At 47.9% G+C, this 23,477-nt stretch overlaps 2 protein-coding genes across 12 annotated transcripts in view; one reads left to right on the top strand and one right to left on the bottom strand.

The window, feature by feature from the left end:
• ZC3H14 (zinc finger CCCH-type containing 14) overlaps positions 1-10,322 on the top strand; it is a 53,018-nt gene extending 42,696 nt beyond the window's left edge. For 7 of the 11 annotated variants that reach the window (XM_060181225.1, XM_060181224.1, XM_060181222.1 and 4 more), the window contains 8 exons: positions 882-1,041; positions 1,766-1,995; positions 3,026-3,070; positions 5,283-5,382; positions 7,863-7,999; positions 8,250-8,341; positions 9,110-9,216; positions 10,105-10,322. In XM_060181225.1, the coding sequence (XP_060037208.1) occupies positions 882-1,041; positions 1,766-1,995; positions 3,026-3,070; positions 5,283-5,382; positions 7,863-7,999; positions 8,250-8,341; positions 9,110-9,216; positions 10,105-10,126 (893 nt within the window). In that variant the 3' untranslated portion in view covers positions 10,127-10,322. The remainder of the gene's footprint in view (positions 1-881; positions 1,042-1,765; positions 1,996-3,025; positions 3,071-5,282; positions 5,383-7,862; positions 8,000-8,249; positions 8,342-9,109; positions 9,217-10,104) is intronic. The other 4 variants (XM_060181227.1, XM_060181229.1, XM_060181219.1 and 1 more) reach the window with 3 other exon arrangements.
• A 658-nt stretch (positions 10,323-10,980) lies between these two features.
• The window catches only part of EML5 (EMAP like 5), a 112,049-nt gene continuing 99,552 nt past the window's right edge, over positions 10,981-23,477 (bottom strand). The window contains exons 34-42 of the mRNA XM_060181217.1: positions 22,913-23,070; positions 21,077-21,191; positions 19,973-20,161; positions 18,726-18,898; positions 17,086-17,248; positions 16,699-16,802; positions 15,876-16,029; positions 14,822-14,922; positions 10,981-14,600 (exon numbers count right to left, since the gene is read on the bottom strand). Coding sequence (XP_060037200.1) covers positions 14,564-14,600; positions 14,822-14,922; positions 15,876-16,029; positions 16,699-16,802; positions 17,086-17,248; positions 18,726-18,898; positions 19,973-20,161; positions 21,077-21,191; positions 22,913-23,070 — 1,194 coding nt within the window. The 3' untranslated portion in view covers positions 10,981-14,563. The remainder of the gene's footprint in view (positions 14,601-14,821; positions 14,923-15,875; positions 16,030-16,698; positions 16,803-17,085; positions 17,249-18,725; positions 18,899-19,972; positions 20,162-21,076; positions 21,192-22,912; positions 23,071-23,477) is intronic.

Genomic DNA, 23,477 nt, shown 5'->3' with positions numbered 1-23,477 from the left:
AGCACAGTGCTCTGAGGCGTTCACTGAATACTCCTCCTGTGAATGCACAGCCTGTGGACTCTGCTCGACTGTTTGCTTGGTCATTGGCGACACTCCGATAGGCCAGCCGTCCCCATTCTGGCCCCCGGGCCTGGGCATGCTTGGCGATGCCACTGGCCTCAGCAGACATCAGAAATGATGTGCGCTGCCGTCCATTTCACTGAGCGCCTGTCTGCCACAGACGCTTGTCTTTAGCCTCCCTGCAAAGGGAGGTGCAGTCCGGTGGGCGATACGCCAGCTGGATTCCTTTTATCAGGGTGAATTGTTTTCTTTGTCGATGTGCAAAATGACAGACTTTAGGAAACTCTAAACAGTCTACACATCACACTTTTCTAGGGAGCACTGGGACTTCATCCACGTTTCAGGAAAGGCTGGCTGGCGGCATGACTTGGTGGTCGGGCACAGGACTTGGCTGCATGAGATTCTGTCTCTGGTACCACGTGTGCCCGAGCTCAGAGACACTCTGGCTGCTCTCTAGCCCTCCCCCCCTCCCTCTCCCCCCTTCTCCCCCTGTCTCTGTCTCATGATAAATCTTCTAGAAACCGAAATAAGTTGATTGTAGTGTAAGTGTATGTACTTAATATTCCAGTAGAACCTCTCTGTGCTGCAGACGGAGTGTTGATTAGAATTCCCTGGTCATGTGCTTTATGAAGAAAGGCACTTGTCTTTAGAAAGATGCTTGGCACAGACGTGCAGCTGAGTAGAATTCCCGGGTACAACTGTGGCGATTTTCCTTCGAAGACAAGTCGAAGCTTGTGAGAGAATGTCATTCTCACGTATGTGATGTTGGGGATACAGGTATATTGAGAAGTAAACATTTACGGCCAATTTTTCTGGCTCAGATGACTATGACATGGAATCCATGGTCCATGCAGACACGAGATCATTTATTCTGAAGAAGCCAAAGCTGTCTGAGGAAATAGTAGTGCCGCCCAACCAGGAGTCGGGGATGAAGACTGCAGATACCCTGCGGGTACTTTCAGGACACCTTATGCAGACACGGTAGATGGTTTCCTTTTCTTGTGTAGCTACACGTTGCGTTGCTTAGCCAGAGCAGGCTAGCCCCTTGCTCCCAGCCTCCCCCTCCCCCAGCCCCGTCCCAGCGTCCAGTACTGTCCTACTGTCCGTGACTGAGTAGTCAGCTAGAAGAGGAAGCCAGTCCCCCCCCCCCCCCCCCCAAGAATTCCAGTTCATCTTTCTTGTCGAGAGACCCAGTGTAAGACTTGCTCGGTACAGTCAGATTCTTTCCTTTATGGTCATCCAGGAAAATGGCATTAAAAAAAAAAATCATTTGATGGAGGACAGCAAGATTTCTCTAGAGAGCTAGCAGATTGGATTAGGATGATTCTTCCCTACAAAACGGATGAGACGTCCTGTAAAGGAGCAGATGGGCGGCCGTAAAATTGATGTAAAGGTAGACCAGCTGGCCACTGCGTTTCGAGCGTAGACGCTGATTCTCCAGTTTGTTTCCAGGTGACCCCGTGCAGCTGGACTGGGAGTCAAGAGTTCAGGGGGACTGTCCCTAGTGCAGCCGGAGGGTTGGAGACGGTGCCACAGTCACCGACTGGCCGCCGCGTGGTGGCAGGAGTTCCGTCTGCACGTCCTAGCGGGAAGAATCATTTACAGAGCGAGCAGGGGTCCGGCCACTCAGCTGAGAGCACTTGAGGGAGCGCAGCTTTTTGTGTCTGTTTGCCTAATTCTGTGGTGTTTTCTATCTGTCTGGCAGAGATCTTGTACAACCAGATAAACCTGCAAGTCCCAAGTTTATAGTGACGCTGGATGGTGTCCCCAGCCCCCCAGGATACATGTCAGATCAAGAGGACCTGTGCTTTGAAGGAGTGAAGCCCGTGACCCCCACGGCAGCCTCCAGCAAGGGACTCAGAGGTCTCCTCCACCCACAACAGCTGCCGCTGCTGAGCAGGCAGCTGGATGACCCAGATGGTAGCTTTTTCCACGGTGTGTTGAGAGCCCAGCTCGACCCTCTCTGGGGCGCTCGTTGTACAGGGAACCTTTGTCGTGCTTCTTTCTTTTGAATGAACGCTGGCTGGAGACCTCGCTTTTACTTGTAATTCAGTAGTGGCCCCTGCCCCCCATACAAAAGGGCCACTTAGATCTCAGAGTGCGTCTCTGTGTGTGTTCAGAGGTGAGCTGTTCCCCAGCCGGGGAAGCCAGGGCAGGCTTCTTAATGATGCTTTTTAAAGAGTGAACTCTCACTCTCGCTGACTTATCCCACTCTGCCCCCCCCCCCTTTTTCCCTTTCCCTTTAGAAATTATACGTGTTACTTTGCCCTCGTATCAGTGAGACTCTCCTGAAGGAGTTTCTCACCTAGCAGTTGGCCACGTCGCCTCTGTCAGCTGTCGAATGTTGTCTGATAGTGTCCTGACAGCAGAAGTCACGCTGTGGCACGCTTGCAGCCAGGGGACTTTCCAGTCACTCTTTCTTCTGCTGGGCCCCACTGACAGCTGCAATGCCACAGATGTCTTTGGTCCTCCTGCCTTCTTAAACCCTGAGAGGAGACGGGAGACAGCCACTGACTCTTAAAAACTAACAGTATCAAGAGAAAAGCAGCAAACAGATTTGAAATTTCCCCAATGCGATCCTTCTCTTGGTAGACATGAAAAAATACTGAATATCTTTTTCAGTCATTAGACATGCCGAGTGAGAACAGCGCCTGTGTCACATGATGGCGCTGTTCTCCTGACTGTCTCCTGGGTCATTCCCAGTTTTGACTGGTGAAGAGAGCTGAAAACTTGATCCTGGAACAGGCAGGACAGTTGAAGGATGGAAGTACAGAGTCCTTAATCCGTTTGGATTTAAAATAAGAATTGCGATAAATTTTTACACTGTGGCTTTCAGTACAGTAGCTTCATTTTTGTAAGTCAGGGTCTGATTTTGTTTCAATGTGGGCATCTCTGTGAGATCTTTTTGGTATGCTTGTCATTTGGTGCCGCTGTAAATCACATGTTAGTAAACGTTCCTGCCTAGGTTACACAAGTGCGGTGGCCTTTGTGGAGACAGCTGTGATGAGTGGTGAGCCTCTCTCCCCTTGCTTTGATCCGGGGCTCGCGTGTCACTGCTCTGGGCACGAAGCTGTGTGTCTGTCAGTTAGAGCGGGAGTGAGGGCGGCACTCCTGAACCACGAGCGAGAGCTGCTGGTCCTCTGACGTGTCCCCTCCACGCAGGAGTGTGAAGCTTCCTAGTTGCTTCTTGTGGCTCTTTGCTGTTCTGAGGGTGCTGCCGAGATCAGCCCCTGCTCTAAGCCCCGTGCAGCGCAGGCTTCACGATCTGAATGCAGAGTAAACCCGCCTCGAGAAGTCAGCGGGGACTGCGTGGTGGTGGCGCACTTAACAGAGCGCGTCTGTCTCCTTGGCAGAAGAGCCAGGTGTCTCGCCTCCTCTTTCTCCTTCACCTGTCTCTCTCTTATCCCCTGTTTAAAAAAAAAAAAAGAAGAAGCCACCAGGAGGGACGGAATTGTGCAGCCACTGAGCACACCAATGGCCCTGGTGGCAGAAAAAAAGTAATAGAACGGAACCGACTGGAAGTCGCACTTGCTTATGGGGATTAGGGAAGCCAGTGTCGACCATTTCCACCAGAGAGAGAGGGAGAGGGAGAGGGAAAGGGAGAGGGAGAGAGACAGAGACAGCTTCCTTGTTTGTGGTTTAAGGACAGGAGGACACACTTTCTCCGCGGATCCTCTCTCCCTCTCCCCCACCCCCCCCCACACCAGAACACACTTAATATTCAGAAACTCCTGGCTCTACTCCAGCTTGTTGGAGCCTAAGGGCATTTTCTGTCCTGACATAAGTACTGAGCTGTGCTGGCTGTGTGTGGGCCGGATTCCTCTCAGGCACAGAGACAAGCTGCTGGGGTGGGGGTGCTCGGAATAGCGGCCGCTGTAGGGCGGTGTACGACTGGCTGCCTGTTTGGGGTTTTTTTCTCTTTTTTTCCCTGCATGATTATAAAACTTGGGAAGGAGACAGTATTTTTTACAGTATAGGCAAGGAAAGTGAAGCTCAGAATATTCCGTAACAATTGGCCAAAATGTCTGGGTCAGCTAATAGATTACAGGATCAAATCTGAATGTCCTGGGCTCTGCCAAGAAGCTCGGGAGGAGGGGTGTGTGTGTGGTTGAAGCTGTGTGGCACGGAGATTTGGGGGTGGGGGTCAGGATGTCTCGAGCAAGAAGTCGGTAGCTCGGCCCGTGCCATGTCACAGCGGGGTTTTGTTTGGTTATTCTAGCTAAATAATCAGAGACTCCGGAACCACAGTTCCACTCAGTGGGACCCAGAACTTTTTTTTTTTTTTTTTTTTAACCAGAGCGCTATTCAGCTCTGGTTTATGGTGGTGCGGGGGATTGAACCTGGGACTTTGGAGCCTCAGGCATGAGATTCTCTTTGTGTAACCGTTATGCTGTCTACCCCCACTATCTTAAATTAGTAATAATTTGTCAACATTTAGCTAACATGTCAAGGTCACATATCATATAAGGAGGTTGTTGACTTCCTCGTCCTGAGAACTGGCGAGAAGTGGCAGAAGACGCCCTGCAGTGTCCCCACCCGCACGGGGGCTTTCTGCCATGACGCTGCTGCCTTCTCTGCCAAGCCCTCGATAGGACATGGCCTTTGCGACCCAGTTTAGAGAAAGAAGTCTTTCCTTGCCTTTAGAGAAATTGTCAGTTTACCACCTGACCTCAGGAAATGGCACATATCCCAGCAAGTGGGAACACTTTTTCTTACCTTTATTACGAGATTGACCAGGGGACCACGTCAGCATATCTGACTCCCGGCGTGCTGCTGGGTCTTTGCGCGTTGATGGGCTGCTGGGCACTGAACCTAGAGTCACTCACGGCAGGCCAGCTACTCTGAGCCACCTGCAGTCCTGCAGCTGCTCTCTGTTTGGACCACTCATGGTTTCTGTCTGGATGGGAAAATTAGTTGTCGTTCTCTGTCACCTGCCTTGTGTTCTAGTTTCCATTTCACTGGCTCCCTGCTCCCCATCCTTCCCGTCTTTTCTACTAAGTTCACAACAGTGAAATAACAAGGATCGTTAACTCCAGCTCCAGTTGGCAACATCTGTCAGTTCACTGCATTCACCTTCCTGAGTCACTTTACCGCTGTTAGTTGGGACTGTTGGAGCTCATTCCTTTACATGTCTGTAGACAGAGAAGAATACCTGATTTTATGGGGCACTTAGAGCTGCCATGTACTGAGTTGACCATGAGTCCTTTCAATTCATTTCTCAGAAACACAGAAACCAGAGAAGCTTCTGGAGCGCTGCAAATACTGGCCGGCCTGTAAGAACGGCGACGAGTGTGCATTCCACCATCCCGTCTCACCGTGCAAGTGAGTGGCCACCGGCCCGCGTTGTTTCCCAGGTTGACTTCCGGGAACTTCTGTAGCTTTCTCCTCGGGTCTAACAACTCCGTGGAATTTTGCCATCGGCCTCCCCAGCTGTGTGGGGGGGAGTTTAGGTTTGGGACCGGTCAGTCCATGGGTTGAGCTTTCAGAAGTCGGTGACTTTAGACTTGGAATTTAATAAAGTGTTTCGGTCCTGTAGATGGATTATCTCAACTTTAAGGAATGCTGAAATGAGCATTAGGCTGCATGGACTAGGAGACCAAGAGAGAGAACTTTTTCTCCCATCAGTTCCTTTCCTCTCTCCCTCTCTCTTTTTCCACTCCCTCCTTCCTTCCTTCCCTCCCTCCCTCCCTCTCTTTTTCCCTTTCTGTCTGTATCCTGCTTTTATTTAATTTGTATTTAAGTCTTACTAGTGATTAATTAATGACCTAAGGCTGATAAAAGTATAGGAGAACAGGTCCACACCATTAAAGTTATGTCCCGTCACCACCACCCCGTGATAATCACCAGAGTTCTCTTAAAGACACTTTATTTTTTAGAAGCTCATTGTTTCAACTCTCTATTCCACATATGAACAACGCCTTCTAGCAGTTTTCTTTCACCTCCTTATTTTTTTTAAGTGTCTTTATTGGGGGATTAATGTTTTTACATTCTTGAGTAAATACAATAGTTTGGACATGCATAACATTTCCCGGTTTCCCATACAACATTACACCCCCACTAGGTCCTCTGTCACCCTTCTTGGTCTCTCTCTCTCTCTTTTTTTTTAATTTAAAAAAATATTTATTTATCCCCTTTTGTTGCCCTTGTTGTTTTGTTGTAGTTACTATTGTTATTGATGTCATTGTTGGATAGGACAGAGAGAAATGGAGAGAGGAGGGGGAGACGGGGAAAGAAAGACAGACACCTGCAGACCTGCTTCCCCGCCTGTGAAGTGACTCCCCTGCAGGTGGGGAGCCGGGGCTCGAACCGGGATCCTTATGCCGGTCCTTGCGCTTTGCGCCACCTGCGCTTAACCCGCTGCGCCACTGCCCCACTCCCCTCTCTCTTTCTTTCTCTTTTGCTTTATTTCAATTGAGACAGGCAGAGAGTGAAAGAGACCACAGCACTGAAGCTTCCTTCCAGGTGGTGGCTTGAGGCTGGGTCTCGGGCATGACAGCAGCGGACTGTCCTACTGAACTATTCTCCCCCCTCCCTTTAAAAAACACTGCTTTGTACATATTTTATGCTTAATGTGTTGAACTTTATGAAATGTTAAAACCTTTCTTAGAGGAAGTCGGGCTCATGTACACAGTGGTTATGCACACGTGGCGCAAAGCGCAGGGACCGGCGGAAGGATCCCGGTTCGAGCCCCCGGCTCCCCACCTGCAGGGGAGTCGCTTCACAGGCGGTGAAGCAGGTCTGCAGGTGTCTGTCTTTCTCTCCCCCTCTCTGTCTTCCCCTCCTCTCTCCATTTCTCTCTGTCCTATCCAACAATGACGACATCAATAACAATAACTACAACAATGATAAAAAAAAAAAAAAGGGCAACAAAAGGGGAAAATAAATATAGAAAAAAATTTAAACATTTTAAAAAAAACCTTTCTCAGTCATAAGGGAAATCTGATGGTGGTTATGAATGTAGCTGCCCCCCCCCCCCATCACCACCACCTACCTGCTTATAAGTGTATTTGTAGATATATCTTGGTCTTTTTTCTACTTGTTGCTCTGAGTGTTTTTGTGTTTTTTTTTTTTTACTTTTTAAATTTATTTATTGAAAGCAGAGAACCAGAATCAGAAGCAGAACATTCTCTGGCATGTGTGAAGCTGGGATGAGACTCTGAGAGCCTTAGCACTTTACCCACTATGCCTCCCTTGGACCTTTTTGTATTTGTCTTGACAGGCAGTGAAGTTATTTGACATTGCTAATTTATTGAATTTAGGGAAAAGTTTGTTGATAAATGAGTGAAGGATTATATACTTGGTACAAATAAAAACTTTTTAAAAAGATTTTTTTAAAAAACTTTATTTGATAGCACAGAAAAACTGAGAGGGAAGACAGAGACACCTGTGGCAGAGAGACACCTGCTTCATTCCTTGGGACGCTTCCCCCATGCAGGCTTGAACCTAGGTCCTTGAGCACGGTAATATGCACTTAACTAGGTGCGCCACCGCCTGGCCCCTAAAAACCATTCTTATTACAAGTTTGGAAAATAGGTTAAAAACACAGACCTCAATTATGAAGTGGTATGATTCTTACCACAACCTTTCATAGTAGCTTGGCTTGATTTGAATGAAAAATTTGTTACTACTTTTTGTACTTTGGGGGAAAAACTAGTTGTATCTTATTTTGATACCTGGTCTCACTTACGATGAATTTTTTTCCTGCTACATTGTGTTTCGCAATAGAGAATAGAAGGTGCTCTTCAAAAAATAATGCTGGGACGGCTAAATGTGATAATGCTTTTTTTTTTTTTTTCTTATAGGGCTTTCCCCAATTGTAAATTTGCTGAAAAATGCTTGTTTGTACATCCAAACTGTAAATACGATGCAAAGTGTACTAAACCAGATTGTCCCTTCACTCATATGAATAGAAGAGCCTCAGTACTGCCTCCAAAAGCAGGTCAGTGACTGTACACCAGTGTGGTTGGGTTACAAGTGGACTAGGAACTAGAGTGAAAAGGAAAAGAAAAAAAAGGAAGAAATCATTCAGTCAGAATCAATCAGACCTTCAGGACAGAAGCGCCTGTCCTTTTGTATTCTGAGAAGTATCCTCTCAGCGTCGTGTTAGTTCTCGGAAAAGCAGCAGTGGGGGGTGCTTGAAAGGTGCTTCGCCAAATCGATCCTATCCACATCTGCCTTTCTCTTCTCAGCGGTGTCCGTGCCGACACCACCTTCTGGTAACCAGCTCTGCCGTTACTTCCCAGCTTGTAAGAAAATGGAATGTCCCTTCTTCCATCCCAAAGTAAGACTTTTCTCTTACCCCCGAAATGACCTCAGTGGGAACTTCTCAGTTCTGAGGCCTGGAAGATCCTTAACAAAGGGAAGCCCCTCCCTCCTTCCCTCCCTCCCTCCCCTCTCCTCTCCCTTCCCCTCCCTCTCCCTTCCCTTCCTCTCCCTCCTTGTGCAGACCTGGCCCCTGCCATCACTTAGTCATTTTTGTTTAATCGCAGCATGTGGGTATCTTCAAAAGATTGCCAGGTGTGTCTCCAGCTATTATTTCCTCAGCACGAAACAGCTGTCTGAGATCTGAGTGTGTGTGTGTGTGTGTGTGTGTGTGTGTGTATAATTTTTTAGTATCTTTATTTCTTGGATAGAGACAGCCAGAAATTGAGAGCAAGGGGGAAATAGAGAGACATCTGCAGCCCTGCTTCACCACTTGTGAAGCTTTTCCCCTGCCGGTGGGGACCGGGGGCTTGAACCCAGGTCCTTGTGCAAACTGTAACGTGTGCACTCAACCAGGTGTGCCACCACCCAGCCCTGAGAGGCGTCTTCTCCCGTGTGTGAGGGCTTTGGGCAGGCTGTACGGCGACCAAAAGTCTGTGTTTGATGCCAGGGCTCCCTTGTTTCTCTAGTTTCACTGGAAGTGTGTGTGGGCACACCTTGCGGATCTCAGTAGTGCTGAGATAAGCACTACAAGGCCATGTTTGTAGCCCTCTTCGTGCTTGGTGAGCGGCTGCTTGTACTGCTGTATCAGCATTCACTTTGTTGGAACTCTGTTCTCTCTCTTTAGCACTGTAGATTCAACACTCAGTGTACGAGACCAGACTGCACGTTTTACCACCCCACTGTAACTGTACCGCCACGGCATGCCTTGAAATGGATTCGACCGCAAACCAGGTAACTAACCATCAGAGTCAGAGTTTGCACCGTCATAACCAGTAAGCACACAGGTTACTAACCATTGTGAAGATCAGGGTGTGAGCCGCCGGTCCCCATCCACAGGGGGCAGCTTCACGAGCTGCATGCAGAGCAAGGCTGCAGGTCTCTCTCCCTCCTCCCTCCCTCTCCTCTCCTCTCTCCCATTTCTCCCCAACTCTTGCCCTATTTCTCTGTCATTTAAAAAGTATTTTTTGAAAATGCTGATCCTAGTATGTAGTTTTTGATAATTGATCATCAGAAGTTTAAGGGAAGCTAGCACTTATGTCTTCTTCCCAAATACCTTTATTAGATAAAGCCAACTGATATTCTATTCCCAGATGGTTTTCCAATTGGATTTAACTTTTGAACTCCTAAGGCTCTTAAGAGTATACTGCATCGGGCCAGGGAGACATAAAACGCTTGTGCAAAAAAGGCTTTCACACTGAGGCTGAGGTCCCAGGGTCCGTCTCTTGCTAGAGCGTCATTCAGCCCCAGATTAGCAGTGTTTTTCCTTAGCAAAGGAAAAATTCAGTTTATCTCACAAGAACATTCTTCTGTTGTTGCAGTAGTTGTAAAACATTGAAAAGGGGTTTCAAAATGTTAGTGTGTGTAGCCTACACCTTACATACTATATTTTAATTTGCCTAGTTGAATTCCTTAATTTTTTTAAAAAGATTTTATTTATTCATGAGAAAGATAAAGAAAGAACCAGACATCACTCTGGTACATGTGCTGCTAGGGACTGAACTCAGGACCTCATGCTTGAGAGTCTAGTGCTTTTATCCACTATGCCACCTCCTGGACCATACTTAATTTTTTTTTTTTGCTATTCATATTGTAACCTATAGAATAAATGTTTTTGTCTAGAAAAGCTCAACTTCTCAACTGAGGTGTTTGGCATGTTTGAAAGCAAGGCAGTTACTGAACTGTTTTTGGTTTGCAGTGAATGATGCCCTGTCCTCCCTGGCAGAAGATCATGGAGCCTGAAAGTTTGCATCTACTGAAAAATACCCTACAGAACTTGTCATAACTTTGAAACTTGGAATATATTGCTTTCATAATATGAAGTTTACTGTCTACCTGAAGTGTCTAATTTTTCAAGTTTGTAAGTTTATTAAGTGGTTTTAACTTTGGGTCATTAGGTGATTTTTGTTTATGAAAAGACCACTTAAGGGAAAGCTAAATTCTATTAAATGTTTGAGGCGTGTTTGTTACCCTGCTGTTGCACATTTCACCGTGGCATCCTGTCAGTGCTCACGCTCCAGTTCAAGGCTAGTTGCTATTTGTGGAGGGAGAGAGAGGGAGAGAGATCTCTGCTGTAAGGCCTGAGGTTGCTGTTGCCACTCCGGAGAGCTTGGAATGTTTGCAGTCCCCCGTGAGAACAGGAGTGATCGAAAGTGCTGAGATTGCTCAGTCTTCTTAATTTTCAGTCAGTTTGGTTTGAAAAACACGATGATGCGGCTCCTCAGGTCAGGCGCTGCCCCAGCAGCTGGTCTGAGTGAAGTGGGGGTGGGAGGAGTGCCGTCCGGTGCAACAAAATCAAACACTGGAAACGATTCCTTAGAATGCTTTCATTTACTCGTCACAGGTTTTTTAAATAAATATTTTGAGGGAACTACATTATCACAAAATCATACAAAAGTTTTTTATACTTATATATACATACCAGAAAACAGACTTTCACATATATTCTCAATTCTGAAAAAAAAAAAATTCTCAGAAATAACTCCACAGAAAATATACTTAGTAGTGAAGATACATTTTTTAATGTAGAAATCAGATTTAAATAGTATATTTTAAATGGCAAACTATACAATTAGAGAGATCAGATGGGTAAACTGCAAATTAGGACTAAACTTGGGTGACTGAATAGAGGTTTTGGGTGGGTTTTAAAATCGTTAAGGCAAGAAGTGTCAATGCTCTCAAATGGAGTAACAAGCATCTTTCATCTTGAAAGTCTTGACTTAAGAGTAGGTGTTTTATAGTAGGTATTTGTCAGAACAGAGCGAAGTAATGCAGAGGGGTTAACAAATACTCAGACTTTCTGAAAAGCAAATTATAAACTGTCACAGAATACAAGTTGCTTGACCTGTTTAGTCTTGTACCCAAAGGGTGAAAAAACATGCCTGAAAGTATGGACCTCAGGGCATCGAACCAGCAGGATCCTGTCTCGCGAGCCTGCCTCCCATTGGGAGTAAAACACGCCAGTTACTAACCTGTCTGCTGGCAAGGGGAAGGCTTGGAACAGGAGGACAAGGCCTCAAAGCGGGCGCACAAAGCTGCAGAGCCAGACAGTCCCACCTGGTCGTGTCAGCGCCCCACCTGGTCCAGGCACACGTTCACTCCCGTGCCACTTGCCTGACATGCTTCACATCTCCTGTAGGGGCAGTTGTTCCACATGATGTATTTTCCAGAAGTGTGGACAGACTTTTTGTACCATTACTATAAATGGTATGTAATTATGTTATTATAATCCCACTATAAAGATGACACACGGGTAAAGGGGTCTTAGGTGGTCTGTTCAGCCATTTTAAAAGGTAATCACATGCTAACATCTGGTTGTTAGATCATAGACACTGCCGTGAAATACTCAAGTTTAATCTTTCATTTCAGGGGGGTCGGGTGGTAGCGCAGCAGGTTAAGCGCACATGGCGCAAAGAGCAGGGACCGGCATAAGGATCCCGGTTCGAGCTCCGGCTCCCCACCTGCAGGGGAGTCGCTTCACAGGTGGTGAAGCTGGTCTGCAGGTGTCTGTCTTTCTCTCCCCCTCTGTCTTCTCCTCCTCTCTCCATTTCTCTCTGTCCTATCCAACAACAACGACATCAACAACAACGATAATAACAACTACAACAACAAAACAAGGGCAACAAAAGGGAAAATAAAATAATAAAAAAAAAATTTTTTAAAAAAAGGGAAGTCTAATCTTACATTTCAGTGACTGGCTAATGGCCAGCTGGGATTACCTGCGCTAAAGTGATCCGCCAGTAAGAGGATCGCAGCTGGGAGATGAGAAGGCCGTGAGACGCCTGCATGGCTGCCTGCAGCATTGGGTGGCCACCATGGAGTCGGCCGGCACGTTCTGACACAGACGCGGCCCAGGTGCCAGGCGGGACGGGCCGCGGTACAAAGCAGGGGGTTTAGGCACTGCGCCCAAAAGTAATTGTGTGGTTTGAAAAAGTCCAGGGCGGTCTGGAAGCCCCTCCCTTAGATGGTGCGGGCTGGTGCGGGGATGGTCTCTGTCAGGCGGCTGCCGAGCAGGTGACAAGCCACAGCGACAGGCCGATAGGCCGACAGGCCGGCCACCGGCGGAGCGGGAGCCCGTGGGGAGCATCTCTAGCCGCCTCGCTCAGTCGGGCACAGTTTCTCCCTGCACTAGGATGGAAGGGAAACTTCTTTAATTAAAAGCTGGCAAACTTGTAGGGCCCAGAAGGAAAGTCTGAAACTGTAGCAAGCTCAAGAAATGCAGGGAAGTGGGTGCCTCCAGGGTTGGCGCTGGGGCTCAGTACCTGCACTACAAACCCACTGCTCCAGGCGGCCGTTCCCCCCATTTTATTGGATGGGACAGAGAAATGGAGAGGAGGGAGAGAGACACTTAAGCGAAGCCACCCCCCTGCAGGTGGGGAGACTGGCTCCAGCTAGGATCCTTGCGCAGTGCTCCAGCCTCAGCTGTGTGCGCTCACCCTGGTGTGCTGCTGCCTGGCCCCCTTCCCTCCCTATGTGGGACCCTTTCGAATGCCCTGGAACAGGTAGGGTGCTGTGAGACCTGGCTCCACTGCAGAACCACTGGGGTGAACCGCCAAGCAGTGGCGCAGGCCTTCCACCCCACTGTGCTTTCCTCAGCCCTTCAGGCCCGGCTGTGAGAACTCCAGAGCTGACTGGTGAGTCAGTCATTGTGTTTACTACTCAGAAGGTAAAACGGACTTTTCTATATCTTGTCAAACTCGGTGAGATTTCCATGGACCCGAAGGGGCCCGTGATGCTAGAGACATAGCTAATACATCAAAATGAATATTTACAGGACCAATAGAGCACTTAAAACTTTACATTTAGAAAAAATATATTTTAAAATAGCAGTCTACACGATTTCAGCCTTCAAGAAGCTACAGACAGGCTGAACAGCAAGTTCCTGTACTGATCTTTGGCAGCATTTAAAGTGAAGAAAAAGAAAGATTCAAGAATTCAGCCCTGATCACCAAAAATGAATTTTAGTAAATAAGTTTTGCAAGTGGGCCTGCATTTACTCATTTTTAAATGAGAGACCTAATATTTTTCCAGTAGAAAGGAGGCTAGGAAATACCTATTTTAAGAGTGACGCTCTTAACTTTGTAAATGTGAACTGAGCCCCATGGCTCACATGTTGAGGAGACTACATCTTAAATACTTTGCTACCTGAGACTTTAAAAACTGCACTGGTGAGAATGGATTGTTCATTCGACCAGCCTACTAGTCTAATGAGGCTTTCATTCTATTTCGATTTTTTAGTTACAGAGATAACTGAACATAACAAGACTAACAGCTCAGGAGAATGGCCATATTCTGCTCGCGTTTGCGTTTATGCCTCAATTTCACTCTGCTGGAAGATGTCTGTCCCACACAGTCATGAACCCGCGTTAAAAAGACAGTGTTCCTTCTGTAAACAGGTGAATTCCTTTACTCAGCAGTAACCTTTGAAAACTAAATGCAACTATTAAAAGGATAATTCAGTTTGGCAGAAAAAAGGAAAGTAAAGGAAGAAAAAAAAAGTCCCCGTGGGGCTTTGAAGGTTCTGGCTTGTTTTTTGAGGAGTGCTGGCCGACTCCCTGCAGGCTTGCCCCATCTGCACTCCCAGAAGCGAGAGGCCAGCCCGCACCATCCTGGCATTCCAGTCACGCCTTCCTTGAGAAAGGATACCTGGGGCCGGGCGGTGGCGCACCTGGTTGAACGCACATGTTACAGTGTGCAAGAACCCGGGTTCGAGCTCCCGGGCCCCACCTGCAGGGGGAAAGCTTTACGAGTGGTGAAGCAGGGCTGCAGGTGTCTCTTTGTCTCTCTCCCTCTCTATCACCCCCTTCCTCTTGATTTCTGTCTCTATCTAATAAATAGAGATAAAAAAGTATAAAATCTAAAAAAAAAAAAAAATTATCTGGCAGTGGCTGGGTAACGGGTGGTCACCCAGTGCATAGAGCAAATGTTTGCAACGTCTCAGTCTTTTGCTCTAATGATCCTGGGGGTTTATCCCTACTGACAGTCTTAAATTAGCACCACTGGACCACACAAGGTTTGGTTGTTGAGATCTGTGACTCTGCTCAGGGCTGTCAATTCACATCGTCTTCTCTGCATCCGTCTCTCAGTGAGGCGTGTGGACACATTTCCAGACAAATAAGCTGCAATCACAGAAGAAACTGCCGTGAGTTCGTGGTGTTCCTAGGTTTCCCCAAGGCTCTGCAAGTGACCTTTGAAATCACAACATTAGCGCCTTCCCTGTTTGCACAGAATGCCGCTTCAGCAGCCCGGTCACGCTCTCTCACTACTCTGGAGTGTGACCGTGATTCACGCTAACCCTCCTCACTGTAATGGGCTTTTCTCGAGTTGCACATGAACCAACCTGCAGTCATCGCCTCCAGCACTGACGACATGTCGGTCACCACTGGTAAAGCGAATGTTCGTCACGTGGGGTGAATGACCCAAGAACCTTTTGTGCTTTGCCTAAAACATAATGAAAAACAAAGGTCAAGAGGTGTCCTGCATGAAAGCCGAAAGTCTCCTGTCAGAAGCCACGATCTATCACGAGGAGAGCAGGCCGGTGGGAGAGGTGGAGTAGTGATGGATCAGCGGCTTTTGGAGCAACTGGTAAACAAATCATCACTTTGTGTCCTGTGGGGCAGCTGGATGTCTTACTGTGCTGTGGAAATTCTGTGAGGAAAAGCATTTCCAATAAACAGACTGAGTGACAGCTCAATACTAGGCTCATCTAGTGACTAGGTATGAAAGAGATGGTGATGCTATGGTAAAACTATTTCTAATACTTTTTATTTCTAAGTTCTAGATTAAAGTTTAGGGAAAAACACAGGGACACTGTTTTTCAGACAATAGCACTGTAGGTGCGTAGTTATGTGGAGGAGCAAACTGAAGGGCAGGTGGGGGGGTGGGTGGAGAAATACATCCACGGCCAGGAATACTATCTAGCCATAAAGGAGGTTTTTGCCACTGACAACATGAGCCTAGACAGTCCAGTTTTCACTCTGTAGGCAGCCTTGCAACAAGAACCTGCCTAAAAAGGACAATATTTTCTCTCCAGCTGAACGAAAGACTATTTTGCACCATGGAGCTCTAGATCATTTAGAGGAAGACCCGTCCGCTAGGTGCTCTGAGTATGTCCCAATCAGCCTTCTTTTGGGGGAGCGAGGACTTGGGGCAGGCGCAGTCCCACGGCACTGGGCATATGTATTTTTTTCACTTACTGACTCACACAGAGACATCACAGCACTGGCACTTACTCTGTTCCCATGGCACCACACCCCCGCCCCCGCCCAGGGTGTATGGGACAGAAGCCTGGGGAGGGGGAGCACGGTAAAGTGGACACCTGACTCAACGAGCTATTTTTCTGACCCTAAATTGCCTTTTTAAGAAGAAAAGAGAAATACTAAACACAGACTTACAAATTTCTCAGGACAGGGAAAGTCAAATAACTTAACCAGGCCAAAGTCATCTCCTGTTACGAGGCTGATTCCCGAGTGGGACACACAGGCACAGGTGACGTCAGCTCTATCGGTGTGTCGGGACCAGATCCCCAGAACCTCATCTCCTAAGATGCTGGAGGGAAGGAGAGAAGATTCCAAGGCAAACTGCTTCGGAGTAATTCACCTCTAAGCACCTAGTTGTCTTATACAGGCTCTGCAAGAAGGGGTCTGGAAGCCTGAATTTCAGCAGAGTCTAACCCCTTACTAAAGTTGTATCATTTTTTTTTCCCTTTTTTTGCCTCCAGCGTTATCACTGGGGCTTGGTGCCAGCACTATAAATCCACTGCTCCTGGAGGCTATTTTTCCCATTTTATTGCCCTTGTTGTGGTTGTTATAGGACAGAGAGAAATGGAGAGAGGAGGGGAGACAGAAAGGAGGAGAGAGAGACAGACACCTGCAGACCCGCTTCACTGCTTGCGAAGCGACCCCCCTGCAGGTGGGAAGCCGGGGGCTCGAACGGGGATCCTTACACCGGTCCTTGTGCTTTGCGCCATGTACACTTAACCCGCTGCGCTACCGCCCGACTCCCACTTGGGTTTCTTAAAAGAAGAGGATGAAGCATGGAGATACTTCATTCAGGGTGGCTCCAACATGAGCATATAAGTCTTCTTAGGAAGAAGTCAAGACAGGCAACTTGGCAAACTTAAAAACCTCCATTACCAGTCCCTAGTAAAGTGGCTCTGTTTAGAAGTAGGATTTCCCTCACTGACTTTCTTCCCATTTGACTAGGAGACACGTTTACCTCGTCCACGTAGCCCAAGTGATCCTGTCAATGGTGGCCTGATCCATAAGGGGTTTTCCGGAAGGCACTTCATAGACGTGCCGCTTATAGCAGCCGGTGGAGACCTGCGGTGTTGAGAGGGGGCAAGAATTCCCTTAGGGGCAAACTCCTCAGAGACCTACTAGATTAATACTTGCAACAACAAAAGGGCCAGAGATGGCTGTGAACGTCTGTTAGAAAAAGTGGCAGAAGGGACTAATGATAAAATATCGGAAGAATCAAAGCAGAAACAGCACACGGCAAGTTAAGGGAAAGGGCTAAAAGCCCTGCGTGCAGGCGTTTCTACTGCCACAGAAGGGAAGGGCAGAACTCTTCTGAGCCAACCGATGTGAAGCAGTGGAACTTTACCTGGAGGTGCCTGCTGTCTGCAGAGAAGTCCATCTGAAGAACAAAGCCTGAAATGTCTTTGCAGTAGCTGATTCTGTTAAGTGTTGGGCCCAATGTCAGGTCATAAAAATCCACTGAGTTCTCACTGGAACCCACTGCCAGGAACCGCGAATCTGGACTGAATCTGAACATGGGGCAAGACAGGTGAAAGGTGTTTTAGATCATATGAAACAGAATAAATGTTTATTAATGCCATCCCCTCCTTTAAAAAAAATGATAGCGCCGCATGTTAAGTGCACGTGGCGCAAAGCGCAGGACCGGCATAAGGATCTTGGTTCAAGCTCCTGGCTCCCCGCCTGCAGGGGAGTCGCTTCACAAGCGGTGAAGCGGGTCTGCAGGTGTCTGTCCTTCTCTCCCCCTCTGTCTTCCCCTCCTCTCTCCAGTTCTCTGTCCTATCCAACAACAACAACATCAATAATAGCAACTACTACAACAATAAAACAATAAGGGCAACAAAAGGGAATAGATAATTTTTTTTATAAAAGAATTTACCTATTCATGAAAAAGATAGGACAGAGAGAAAAAGAACCAGACATCACTCTGGTACATGTGTTGCTGGAGATTGAACTCGGGACCTCATACTTGAGAGTCCAGTGCACCACCTCCCAGACCACACCCCCCCCTCCCACTTCTAAGCTCTAGGGAATTAGCACATGTGTGACCGACGCTCAGATAGGTTTACCTGCTAGGTATGACTTTATGTATATTGAGAGTCTATTTGTCTTTGCCACATGAAATAAGAAAACACGCTATTTTATTTTAGACAGGTCATGAATTCTGTGTCCTTTACAAGTGATTTGTGCTGGGAAGACGAGCAGTGGTAATACACCGGCCTGTCATGCCCGAGGCCCATAGCCCCCAGGGTCAGCCCCTGGCACCACTTAGAAACCAGAGCTGGGGGGAGGGGCGCTTTGGTTTCTTTCTTTCACACTAAAAGATGTGTTTTTTAAAAGAATTTTTTATACGGTACCTTAGGGCTCTGTGCACATTCGAGGGCGTCACAATTTCATTTGAGAGCAAAAGCGGGGGAGGCACCCAGAGAGCAGTGTCCTCAGAGCTCCAGCCAGCTTCCCAGGGCTCCTCAGCGGGCATCACCGTGTGCTGCTGGCACTTAAACCTACAGTCTTGTACCCAGGAGGGCATGCTCCCTGCCTGCTGAACTGTCTCCTGGCCACCAGCAATTATATGCTCGCAGAGGTACATGATTTACTAAGATGATCACAATTCTTTGGGGACTCATCAGGAGAGTCCCAGGACTCCCAGCTAGGGGCACTGCCCTCCATATACTAAGGTCTGGGGCAGGGTTCCTTTGTCAGAGAAGAAAGCAAACTTAGGGCAGACCAGTCGCTTGTGTGCAAGAAGAGGCTCTCAGTGATAACTGGTTGAGGGCAGGTTTAAGTGACTTCATGACCCGTGGCTGGTGCCCGAAGGGTGTATACTTTGGCCAGGAGAAGTAAACACATGAAGTCACGTCTCAGCACACGGCACACAGTTCATGCTGTGGGCACCCAGTGCCTCTTTTGAACGTGCGGGCAGGGCAGGTTTCCCAGATGTGAGCCGAGCCCGTGAGGTTCGCGCTAGAAAGCCCATCTGCTACTGACCTGACGTCATGGATCGCACACCGCCGGTCTCTCCTCTTTCCCCATATTTTGAGCGAGCTCACCAGTAAGATGATGAATTCACCGTTTTTCATTCCGATAGCCACCATGCTGCCCTCAGGACTGTAACATACAGTACGAGCGGCATGCCCCAAATTCACTTTATTCAACATCTTCTGTAAGAAAAACGACAACTCCTCTAAGCCCATGGTCGGTGGCTCAGTAGCTGTGGGGAACTGTGGGGCTGAGGCTGAGCACGGTGTGGACTGGGGGGGGGGGTGCTCAGCTTACAGGATTCTGTCCCCCATCAGACTCCCTTGCCCCGCAGGGGCCCCACATTCTCTAAGCACAGAGGTTCACGTCCTTCTTATCAAACCGGTTAGTCCGCTTACTCAGCCACTAGAAGCCCCCTCACCTCTTCCCCGTCTCCCGTTCTTCTGACCGTATATGGTTCAATGCCCCCTGCCCACGGAGAGCCCCCCTCCTCTCTCTCTCCGTGCCCCCGAACAGCTAGACCACCCGCCCAGCGGTTACCGGAAAAACCCTCGCCCTTTCTTGTTGTATGCTTCACATTGGTTTGGTCTAGCTCTCCCCCTGCCAGGAAAATTGGTTTAGTCCTGCTAGTTTCGCGGGCCCGCTGGTCCCCGCCCCAAGGAACCCCGATAGAGTTCCAGAGTTAGAGACTTCTTGGCGCCGCCATGTGAGAAGGATGCAGGAGAGTTCCTTTTGGTGATTAGTTTGGGTTAGTTTATGAATCGTTGTTTGTGAATAAAGAAATACAGCTTCCCGGCCCAGCCGCATGTCTCTGGTCATCTCTGTTACCCGCCTGTGAAGCCAGCCCAGTTAAAACAACACTTTCTTAACCTCTGGGGCCTTAACCATACTAGGTTTAAACAAACTGCTTCCCCTACCACCTTTTAAAAGCTCTGCTCTGCTGCTCAGTAAACGGACTGTCCGCAGCCATGGTCTCCTGGGTGATCTTTGGTCTCATCTCTTGCTGCGGGTGGAAAAGGGACCCCAGTGTACCCACCCTGTAGCCTCAGGCCATATTCTTGCTGGTGCCCATCTCCGGAACGGTCGCGCCAGAGAGTCTATACCTGAGATAGGCCCCCCACGGGAGCCCGGCAAATAACCAGCAAAGTGAGCCTCCCAGCCCTCAACATACTTCTTAGATTCTAGGTCATTCTTAGCAAGTTGGGGCTCACACTTGTCTGAAGCGGTAACGTCTTACAAAGAACTGTTTTACCTACTTTATCGGCAATGTCCCAGAGTCTCACTGTCCCGTCCTCTGCGGCCGAAAGGAAGAAATCCCTAGAAGGATGTGTGGCTAGTCCCCAGATGGGCCCGTCTACATGGCCATTAACTAAGATACTGCATGCTGCATTTTTCTCTCCGACTTCGATGATTTCTGCATTCCTTGTCCCAACTAGTATTTTGCCCTGAAATACAAGTGAGACCCACCCATTTAATAGAATAGCACATTTGGGCTTATAAAGAAACATCCTCCCAACCGACTTCCAGAGGGCTTTCTGCTTTGGACTCATCTAGTCACCCAACTCCTGTGACCGGAGTTGCATGTGAAGACACCTCTGAGGTGTTATGATGCTTTAGTCTGAAGATCTCGTAAGAAGTGTAAGTGCACTGGGATGTAGGGAGATATCATGGATATCATCAAGTATAAATTGAAGTACGTTCATCATATACACTGACCATATAAAATGCATACCTGGTTTAAAATACACTTGATCTGAGTGCATACCTGCTTAGATATTTTTGAAAATATATAAATTCTAAGTTTACCTGCATTAATCAGTGAGCAAGATAGACCAGAACACTGCTCAGTTCTGATTCAGGTACCGGGGATGGAGCGCGGGATCTCCACCTTGGCCTCAGGCATGAGAGTCTGCTGAGCTCCTCAGGCAGACCTCGCAACTGTGCCTAAAACAGTGGAGGCAACTACTCTAATCAGAGTGAGTCAACGGATAAGGACGTTCAATCCTGTCTACCATCAGCGAGCTCACGGATTCAAGGAAATGTTAACGCTTCCTTAAGATTTACTTCTTGTCTCATGAAAGACAGAAAGGATGAGAACTCTGGTGGTGCCAGGGTTGAACCTGTGGTCTCTGGGGCCTCAGGCCTGCAAGCCTGAGGTTGAGCTCTCTCTCTGGCCCTGGAAGACTCAATAGAGCCCGCGGAAGGGAGATGTGCTTTGTGTCTCATGCGCTCTGTCTCATGCACAGAGACCAGCAGGTGAGGCCACCAGCACAGCCACCATTTTTCATCAAGTTGCAAGGATGAGGGTCCCAGGGATGGGCACTGTTTTCTGCACTGAAGTGAATCAAGGTGCATCTCACTTTGCCTCTGCACACAGAGCGAACACAGTCTGTGATCTGCCCCGTCTCCAGCCTGAAGGCACGGCATCGTCTCAGCTCCTGGTCCCACAGTTTGACAGCTCCTCCTTCTTTTGATCTGGTTTTAAAAAAAAAAAACAGCACGTTTCACTGGGTATTAGAAAAAAGTATGACAAAATCATGAACGATACTCAAAGAAGGTCCTGATAGTCAACAGCTAACCTCTTGCTGTTCTAAACTTTCTACAAGGCCTACCTGTCTCAAACACTGAGTTGAAACAAATTTAACAGCTTTCTACCAAAACACACTTCACAACCCTCTCCCACACATTTGTCTCCTCTCCCACTGATCCCAGATGAAGGAAATGCTTTTAAGTATTAAAAGGATAATGGAGAGAAGACAGAATTAAAGATGTCGTGCTAGCAAATGCATTTATAAAAAAAAAGATGAAGTGATGAATGAGAAAGAGGAGAGAGAGCAGAGCAATGGCTCTGGCACGTGCAATGCTGGAGAAAGAAGCCAACACTCTCCCCGGCACCACCTTCCAGGCTATATAAATGTGTTTTAACTAGTCAACGGAGGAGCGCCTTTCCACCATTATTACTAAAATACCCCAGTGAATCCATTTAGAAAACTATCAAAGAGGCACATGGAAGACTAGATGATGTCTGCGTAACTCGGTGTCAACGTGCAGAAGACAAGACACAGTCTCTTTGTGATATTTCACTTGGGAAGACTGAGAACTGTATTTTGTCTCCTGCTATGACAGGTGAAGTGCTTGTTGCAGAAGATGCCTTCGCACCCCCACACTCTCTTCCTTTATCTGAAAGGGGCAGGCGGGCTCCTCTGTGCACACGCGCCCGGCCCTCAGTGCTGCACTGTGGCAGACTCTATTCTGAGTCACGAGCACAGTCCACTATTAACAGGTGTGTGACACTGGCAGAGAACCAGTTAGCAGTGTCTGCTCACTGTCGGGAGATCTGAAAATCACTCAGAGAACAAGGCCTCTCTCCAGATTCCAGAGGACTTGTACTAAACACGTCTGGCTAGTAGTAAGTTTGTTTCAGGCACAAGCAAGTGAAGCAGACCTGCCCTCCAGCTTCCACACTCCCTTCTCCATGGAAGCAGTGTGCACTAAACCCCTTAGCTCGGACTTCTACCAGAAAGGAAGACAGCAGGCCATCAAGATGCACCCTGGGCTCAAGGGCTGCCTCCCTTTAGGTCACCTGCTGCTGTTACTCGGCAAATACTTTCTGAGGCTTCTAGGCAGCCAGAAAATCATTTCTTACCTGGCAGGACAGCTACCTGTCTATACCTCAGGAAAACTACCATCCAATTGGAGTCTGGATTTATTTAAAAAAAAAAGAAGAAGAAGAAGGAGGAGGAGGAGGAGGAGGAGGAGGAGGAGGAGGAGGAGGGAGAAGAAGAAGAAGAAGAAGAAGAAGAAGAAGAAGAAGAAGAAGAAGAAGAAGAAGAAGAAGAAGAAGAAGAAGAAGAAGAAGAAGAAGAAGAAGAAGAAGAAGAAGAAGAAGAAGAAGTGATTTAAGGCCAGGAATCGTTTCAACAGAACACACACAAGGAGTTGGGCGGTAGCACAGCGGTTAAGCGCACGTGACGCAAAGTGCAAGGACCATTGTAAGGATCCCGGTTTGAGCCCCTGGATCCCCACCTACAGGTGAATCGATTCACAGTCAGTGAAGCAGGTCTGCAGGTGTCAAAAAAAAAAAAAAAAAAAAGAATACACACAAAACAACTCCCTGCACAGAAGCAAGCCACAGTGCATGCAGTCTGCAGGTGACAAGCCTGACTGACTGCAAGGAAGGGACAGGAGGGACTCACGGCCTTTCCTTGCCCCCAGTGACAATGAGGCCATCTCGCAGGGTGGTGTACATGGTGAACACAGGCCCGTTGTGAGCTCTGGCCACGACTCTGCACAGAATGTGGTCTCTCCACACACAGACGTCTCCACTGATGGTACCTGTGAACGTCAAGTTATTCTGAAAAGGGGGAGGGAGAGACAAACTCATCAAAAGTCCAAGCAGAGTTCAGACACATGCATTATCCTCTCTGTGACTCTGTCTTGCCTGCTCTGACAGGAAAGTCTGGAGAGACTGAGCTCAGAGCACCCATGCTGGCCAGGCCTGTTCCTCTTCTATACCTGCGGCTTATCAGCTACAAGAACCCTGGGCCAAACTTCCAAGCCTCTGTGACTACCAGCATTTTCCTGTGTAGAGTGAGGGTGTCAGTCTCTCCAGTCCCTCTTAAAGCAACTCACATAAGACCTTATTCCCAAACAATTTATGGAGAGAGCCAACAGGGAAAGATGACTTAGAGTTATAAGAAAAATACACTGTGGTCCGGGAGGTGGCACAGTGGATAAAGCATTGGACTCTCAAGCATGAGG

Source organism: Erinaceus europaeus, chromosome 22 (genome assembly GCF_950295315.1).
Source record: "Erinaceus europaeus chromosome 22, mEriEur2.1, whole genome shotgun sequence".
NCBI lineage: Eukaryota > Metazoa > Chordata > Mammalia > Eulipotyphla > Erinaceidae > Erinaceus > Erinaceus europaeus.
Note: the sequence above shows the minus strand (reverse complement) of the source record. Positions and strands in the feature narration are given on the sequence as shown.